This window comes from Pundamilia nyererei, unplaced genomic scaffold (genome assembly GCF_000239375.1).
Source record: "Pundamilia nyererei isolate P.nyererei 1_Seehausen unplaced genomic scaffold, PunNye1.0 scaffold00023, whole genome shotgun sequence".
Classification (NCBI taxonomy): Eukaryota; Metazoa; Chordata; class Actinopteri; order Cichliformes; family Cichlidae; genus Pundamilia; species Pundamilia nyererei.
This window is the reverse complement of record NW_005187424.1, coordinates 1,673,871-1,682,316: the sequence shown is the minus strand read 5'-3', so window position 1 is coordinate 1,682,316 and position 8,446 is coordinate 1,673,871. Positions and strand designations below refer to the sequence as shown.

General features: G+C 40.2%; 1 protein-coding gene across 1 annotated transcript in view; it reads left to right on the top strand.

Annotated features, from left to right (window-relative positions):
- Window positions 1-6,104: 6,104 nt before the first annotated feature.
- Window positions 6,105-8,446, top strand: part of gabrg3 (gamma-aminobutyric acid type A receptor subunit gamma3) — a 66,538-nt gene continuing 64,196 nt past the window's right edge. The window contains exons 1-2 of the mRNA XM_005727276.1: window positions 6,105-6,157; window positions 6,374-6,519. Coding sequence (XP_005727333.1) covers window positions 6,105-6,157; window positions 6,374-6,519 — 199 coding nt within the window. The remainder of the gene's footprint in view (window positions 6,158-6,373; window positions 6,520-8,446) is intronic.

The following is an 8,446-nucleotide window of genomic DNA, read 5'->3' as shown; positions in this document are numbered from 1 at the left end:
TAATGACCTCTGCTTATTGTAGTGTGTTACCATCCATCCATTCTCTTCCACTTATCCTTTTCAGGGTCCCAGGGGGTCTGGAGCCTATCCCAAATATCTTAGGGCTAGAGGCAGGGTATACCCTGGACAGGTAACACATAGACACAGACAACCAGTCGCACTCACACCTATGGGCAATTTTGAGTTTCTAATTAACCTATCCCCACTAACTGCATGTCTTTGGACTGTGGGAGGAAGCCAGAGTACCCAGAGAGAACCCATGCAAACTCCACACAGAAAGACCCCACCATCAGACTCGGCCTGATGGTGGAATTAAACTCAGGACCTTCTTGCTAACCACCGTACCACCACGCTGTTCTTATTACCATTTGATTCTCATTTCATTCAGATTTTCTTCATCTGGTTAATGTTTTTATTTATTTGTTTGTTACGAACACCTTTTTCCATGGGTACACACCTGCCTCTGCTAAAGCTTCCCAGACTCTATCCGACTGCTTTTAGTTCCAAAATCTCAGCAATGATAAAGCATGAAAAACCTTCATCATCTCGGCTGTAGCATTGCATGTATGGAATGTAATCTGATGAGTGCAAGATGCTTAATCAGTTTCATCCGTTCATATAAATACGCACATTGAGTGAATAAATTTTTTGCTACATCGACGTGGTGAAAGAGACGATGGCTTAATCTTGCTTGATGGAACAACAACTGCATGTTCCTCTGCTCCTCCTTTGATTACATACATCTATATCTGGCTCATGTAGCAGTCCACTTGTTTGTTAAATCTATCGTGGGGGTCTCTGTGGCAGTAACATCTGGCTCACATCTGTTCAACAAGGATTTAGCTCTGTTTAAGTTGCTTTTCCCGTTCAGCAAGGCCATACTCTAAGTCACAATAAGCTGTCACCAACATCACATGTCCACAGCATCAAACCACACTCCATGCTTAAAGAATGTGTTATTCCTTCTGTCCCTTTATGCACACATTTTAAATGCCAGACTAAAGAAAAAGTGACATTTTCTTGATGAACTGGGCCAGTGGCACTCCCTGCAACCTGTAGGTCAAGCTAACCCATCATATGAAAGTCATTAGCTTTGTTTAAGGACAACATGGGATTCAAAGCACTGATTTCTGATTTGATTTTGTGGCGCTGTATACTATTGATAGCAGCATAAACACGACAAGTAGACTTCTCCCTTGGTGGAATGGATAACGCATCCGACCACTGATCAGAAGATCCTAGGTGCACTCTTGGCCTGCTCTGCACTTTGAATGCTTTCCCCGGGTTAATCAAGGATTCTGGTTATACAGCATCAATGTATGCTAAGACTTTATATTGGAAGAGCCTTACAAACCCAATAACTCTTCATGACTAAACTCTTAATAACAGTGAGGAGGAAATGCATTTTTAAACAGAGGAAACCTTCAGTTGAAAGAACTGAGACAAACGGGATTTGAACTGCAGTCATCTGACTGAAAGTCAGGTACATCTGTGTTTCTATCACTAACCTTCTCACGTCTCTACAGGTTATATCAAAGCTTTTTCTCTAATATTGACTATCACAGGCCTTTAAAGCCTGAAACATGAAATAATTCCCAGAAAATTCTTGATTTTTAAAAGAAATCAAATGTTTATTGACCCTTCTGATGAAATAAAAGAATATTAATGTATCAAATGTGATACACTTGACTTTAAAGTGTAGGCTGCATTCACGTTCTGTTATAATAACCATGAATACAAGTTTGCAGCTTGGAAATAGCATTCAGTTGCAGAAAGCATGCAAACCTATCTTCATGTCCAGCCCTTTAAAACTGTTTGTTTGCAAGCTCTTCTTATTTGGTGTGGCACAGTTCATGGTGGACAAACATCAGAAGTGGAAACTATTAAAAGTAAAAGAAACTTACTGTGCCAAGTAAAAAATAAAATTTTCATTATGCATACTGTATAAGACATGTCTCCAAAACTGCTTGGTCAGCAGGGCTAGGACACATTCACTGTACCTTATGTTCGGGCATATAATGCAGCTACTTTTTCATCATACAAAATATCTATAGCCCGTGCTTATAGCTCTCTGGTGTAAGTTGATACATGAAATGCTGAATGTGCATTTTGATTAGAAGATTCATATGTGAATCTAACTTTCCTCTGCAGCAACACAAAAGACTGTAACATCAGAGCATTTAAAGTGGTTGTGATTTTGTTTTTCACTTATCTTTCCTCCACCTTTAAAAAAATTCAGTCACTGCACAACCTTCAGGGTCAGGTGGAGGCATTGTGTTGAGCTAGATAAAGTATGAAATCACCAAAAAGCTTTCAGAAGAAATATTATAGAAGTGAAGTGTAATATAAAAAAAATCATTAGTTAACTTTGATTCACAGGTTTTAAATTGCATGTGCTTAACAAAAGCCTTTTAATATAATAATACAGCGTTTTATATTATAGTTGCAAGGTGCCAGACAAAGGACAAAAACACATTTGTCAGAAAAGTGATCAAAAATGAAGATAACAAAGCTAACATTGTTAAATGGAGGTCAGAGAGGATAACAGCCAGCGCCCATAAACAGGATGGTAAAAAAAGAGTTTAAAGAAGTCATTTGAAAGTTAAAGCAAATTATTCAGCCTCATCTTTTTCAGCATTGTATTTCAAAGTCATCTTCACATCACCAGGAACATGAATCACTGAGGCTTTGCAGGATGCTGAACTGCTGGATTGATTAAAGGATTTGTATGGAAGATATTCTGAGGGGTTTTTTTTCTCCCCACAATGCTTTTTTTTACATCTTTGCAAATTCTGACATTTTCTGTGCGACCTTTGATTTCGTCAGCACAATATCCTGCTCCCTTGCTAATCAATGTACATCAGTGCCTTACTGCAAACTTTAATTTAGAGCTTGGACGGATGCTCACACAGTGCAGTCATGTATGCAGAGAAGGAAATGACTTAAAAAACAACAACAAAAAGAAAACAACACATTCAAATACTGATATCACAGGTATCCTGCAGGCGTGGAGTCTCTGCACTGATGCATAGTTCATGAAAGAAGCACCATGAAATAAGCAGAAAACTTCTAAGTGGTATAAACTGTCTAAACTGTGTAGAAAAACAAAGGTTACGCTGCCTCTGACAGAACGAGGAAGAAATTGTTTGATTTGAAAACAGGTTTCATTTTTTCTTCATCAAAGAATTTTAAAACTTTGCTGTGTTTTACAACAAATTCCCACTTGTCACAAAAAATGCTAGAAATCAGCGCTTTCTTGTCAATCATCTCACCACCAGAATCTGCATGTGTGCACTTCACTGAAAGCAAAGGCCAGCATTTAAAGAAACTTTTCAAAGTAGCGCTAAAACTCTAAAAACAGATAACACAGTCCTGCTTTACTTCCTGTGAGTGAAATATTGAACTTTTCGCTGCGTGACAATGAACCGAGAGTTGCTGTAAAGTTACTTTACAAAGGGAAACAATCTGTTTAATAACCAACTAATAGATTGATGAAAATCACATAGATGCTGTCTTATTACTTTGGCAAGTTTCGCAGGTTTAAACGGAGAAAAAAATAGTGAAAACTCTTAGGCATTATTATACTATCGTTATTTTTTCTACACTGAAATGTGGACTATATTGTATTTGTAAAGCACTTTTCAAATTAATTAATATCTCTTGTGGATGTTCACACTGAAAGTCAATTTATGCCAAAGGTAATACAAATTAGCATGTCCTTAATCACTTCCTTTGGGTCTACTGAGCCTGTATGTTTGTAGTAGGCAGCACATTAGTGACCAGTTAAAGCAGCAGGATAATGAGGACGATTTATGTTGTAGCCTTGTTTGGATGGAACAGTCCTAATTAGAGCAGCACATGCAGCACTCAGTGTTTTAGAGTGTGCAGATCTACTTTTAACCAGCAGAGGGTGACAGCAGCACTGCAGACAGGCTTCACTATGGGTCTGTTAAAGCGCACATCCAACCAGGCCCGTGCATGTGAGTCCTGTGAGGCTGCTGTGGCTCACTGCTCATCGTGCTTTACAGTGCTGGCACAGAGGGATTATTTATCTTTGTGTTCTTGCTGGACAACTCCTCCTCTATTGTCCAGCCATTCATTTGAAATCAATGCCACCAAGGACCAATCAGAGTGTTCTTTGAAGAAAAATTATGATTGCTCCTGAAGAGGGTCAATCATAAAACTGTCAGAAAACACCTTTACCTGCAGCATGGGGTTGCTTGTTTTATGCCTTGTCATCGGTGGGGCTTCATGCCCTTGGTTTTTTATTTTTTAAAGGTACACTTCAGTACTTTCTCTAGTCCCCAGTTTCACCCTGGTGATGTCATCCGTTTTGTCATCAGGGTTATTCTGACAGAAACTGAAAACAGGCATGTTTTGGAGGTGTGAGCATAGGAGGCAGCTGCATTGTGGGAAACAAAGCCTGACTAAGCAGCAATCTCTGGGGCTAAAAAATTTAAATCATCACAGAGGTGGAAAAAAACTGCAGTTCCTCTAATGTCCACTTGAGGCTCCAGCAGTGAGTCAGTCCCCATAGACTCCCCTGTTAAATTGTCCAACTTTACTGGAGAAATAAACATGTCTACAGCCTACTACAAAAAAATGTTTTGGGCTCTATAGTTAATGTCCCCCTTCTTGACAACTGCACAGGGGGTGCATGTAATAAAAATTCACCCTCTTTGGGTGCTTTGATTGACACGTGGATACCAAAGCAGGCATCTACTTATTAATGTCCTAGAAATGGATCTCTTGAGTGGTGTCAGTGCCTCTTGGAGCATTACTTCTGCAGTTATCTGACTAATAATATGGATGATGTGCAGTTAATTGTACTAAAAGAACATCCAAGAAGTCTGAGCACCAGTTTGGGTGAGTGAAATTCTAGGACTATATAAGTATGTTATGTCTGCTTGCTCCTGATTCACCCCTGCAGTTTAGCCTATCTGAGGATTAGCCTTCAAATAATCAAACTCCATCATACAGCCTATGAACTTGACCCATACTAGAAAATAAATATCATAATGTTTGAGCCTTTTTTCCATCTTTGGAGTCCTTTATGGAGGCACAGCATTCAGTGGAGCACCGCCTTAAGCATCCAGCCTTAAATAAATCACATCCTCACAGGGAGAAGACAGGGGCTGTAAACACAGCATGACAAGGGCTCTCAATTACAATCTCAAACACGGCCACAAAGGCGGCTTCATTCTCTAAGAGGCTGCATGCCAATTAGCAGCGTTTGGTAGCTTTAAAGGGGCTCTTGCTGCACTTTGATATGCAAGCTTTCAAATGAATAACAAAGAGGCTGCCTCACAGGTGCATCATTAAAACACATGCAACAATTAGTCGATCAATAAAAGCAAATCAGTAGACAAATGAGAACGGCTGTTATCTGATAATCGATATCTAGCTTATAATAAATATTAAATAAATATAAATTCTATTTTTATATATAGAACTTTTTGGTCGCACATAAGAGGCAATAAGATGACATCACCCGTATCACTTTTACTGTTCTGTCAGAGTTTTTGGCACCATTTAAATTTTAAAAATCCACTAAAATAAGAAACTTTAGTTCCTGCCATAAAAATAATCATATCTATGCACACAGACGCTCCTGCCTTGCATACAAATAATCTATATTGTATTCACAAAGGGATGCGTTCTTTTGGCACTTTGTACGGATAATTAGAAAGAAAGCAAAACACCACTAAAGAGAACAGGTGTAACAGCTCTAATAAGATCTGTAAAGTAGCCCCTACAGTGGAGTGACGCAGGTTTGGCCACGGAGGAGTTTTTGGTGGACCAGGGGCTTTTAGAGGGACGCATTCAGAGTGTGCGCACCTGCGTAAAGCACAAGCAGCGTCCGCTATCCAGGAATTGCAACCCTGTACAGGTGAGACCAGCTGCTCCTCCGTCTATACGAGGAGGCACTCCCACGAGGAAGGATCTATTTCACAACAATGAATGACATTTCTGCTGGATTACAAACTACGAAGGGCTGCTCTTACGTTTTCTCCCCTGAGCAGCAGTGACCGTCGCGTCCAGACACCGACACCTTGCGCACCGTCCTCTCACACATCTCTACTTGTTGTCCTCCTGCGACAAACATGACATCCCCGCTACTGGCTTATATCCTACTTCTTTCAGCCCTTCATACCTGGTAAGTGGCGCGGCGCCCTTTGGTCGCGTGATGCGTTTTGGTGATGCTTTAAATGCTCAGGAAACTTTGTGGCTGGCTCTTAAGTTTGCGTGAAGGACTCAGTGACACTAACGATGTCTTTGCGTGCATGCACTCTGCAGACTGCGCTGCATGTTTTAAGTCAGTGTCATTGCTCCTGCTGTTTTCAGCCACCTTCTTTTATTTGTGTCCCTGTAGCTCTCTAACAATCGAGTCCGAGGAGGACTACGAGGATGTCACTGTGAACCAGATGCTGGCTCCTAAATCCCAGCAAACCGACGCCACGGAAATACTCAATAATTTACTGAAAGAATATGACAAGAAACTGCGACCGGATATTGGAGGTAAGGGTTACTTCTGTCCCAATTTCTCAGCTAACTAATCACAGAATTTGAATGCAAAGCAGCTTTCTCCTTATAGCCACACCTGTGTGAAACCTGGGGATGCTATTAGTTCTAGAATCAGATAAATGTAATGTTTAATTCAGAACCTACATAACACTGTACGCACGAACTGTGTACTAAAACCTTTAAGTGTCAATATTAGCTAAAGCCTTCCCAGGTTTGTCGCCACTGCTAACACTGAGCCCAAAAAGTCTGTTCCGAACTTAATTTCATTTTACAAGCTTAAATGTTCTTGTACAAATGTACATAAAATACCTTTTTATTAGTCTTTTTTTTAAGGTTTGCATTAATGAAAGATGCCCTCTCTGAAGACTCCATAAAACTGTCCAGCCGTTATAATGAAACAGCAATACTAAGTAAACCAAAACTTTTAAAAGGACTAAAAGTATTGACATTTTAAAATGTGAACTTACTATCAGCTATTTAAACACTACAATCTTCAGACATCCACACATGAAGCACAGGGGATAGGTGATTTCCTCCATCTCTCTTTGGCTGATAGAGGTGTTGGAGTAGCACTTTATAAAGTCTAACTTCAATAGCAGTGACAATGCCAGGGAATTTCTGAATATTGTAGAATTTATTTGTTCCTACAGCAGATGTGATTGTGCGCTGTTATTCCAGGATGTCAGGACCATTCTGCAGGAAAGTCTTTGACGGTCAGCTCTCCTTGGTCTTCTTTGGGTTTTTTGTGGTTGTTGAAAAGCTTTGAGGTGTTTGGCTTCATCACCCTGTTGACTCGTTCATTACAAAAATCCAAACTTGAGGGTGGGACATGTCTCTGAAGAATGGAGTGCTGCTTCTCCATGGTCAGAGTGGCGTTGATTCAGTGCACGTGTCCAGAATATTCCCACCCTCTCTATGGGTTTCATATAATGTGGTAACATCTCCTTATAGACACTCTTCTGTTGCTACCACTATCATCAAGATATTATATTAATATTGTTTTTCTTGCTATTCGCTGTGAAGTGCTCCCTTAGTCTATCTACTCTTGTGGTCATAACTTTAAAGCAATGAATTTAGGGACATTCTTTCTTATTAGATGACACTATTTCGTGCATTTAATGGGCAGGTAAAGTTTTTTAGTGGTTTTACTTTCTGACCCACAATCACAAAGGGTCAAGGTGTAACTCATCAGCATGTCCTCATGAATATAAATTACATCTGAAGGTGGAAACTTTGAGTGGAGGAGAGAGATATGTAATTCCCTGACTCATTTTCTCCTGGATAAAGTGAATGTGTTTGTCAACTCTGAAGACTCTGAAGAGGCTCTGCTTCTGTTCTTGTTCAGGGTTTGCAAAGTGGCCTCTGGTGGCAGGCTGCTGCCATATGGTAATGTAGTTAGAATCAATGCATAACAAAGGGGGGCTTCTTAGAACACACTTCTGTGAGTTGTTGCTCGTTAGGTATTAACTTAAAAATGGACAACTTTCATCTTTGCAAAAAGAACAAGCAAGACATGGTTGAGCTGGAGGTCAGTCGTTAACCATCTGACAAAGCCGAGTTGCTTTGCGAGCAGCAGCAGCAGCAGGCGACATCCAGTTGACACCTAACAGCCTGTTGTGTTTAACAGCAGGCGTCGCCTCAGATGTGACCAAGATTCAGCTCGTGATCACGATTTCTTCTTTGCTGATGGAGGGTGTTTGCATTTGTAGCCTTGATTTAGATGGCACCTTGCTAACAAAACCTGTCCACAAATATCTAACTAGTGCTGGCAGGCCTGGGATCAGTAGTCTTGGTAAAATCATACTTTTATTAAAGGTGCTGCAGTTGCTATAGATGTGCGTAACAGTGCATCAGATGACTTTTTATAATGTGAATTTGTTTTGTTTTTTTGCAATGATAGCCGACAGATAATGACACTGGA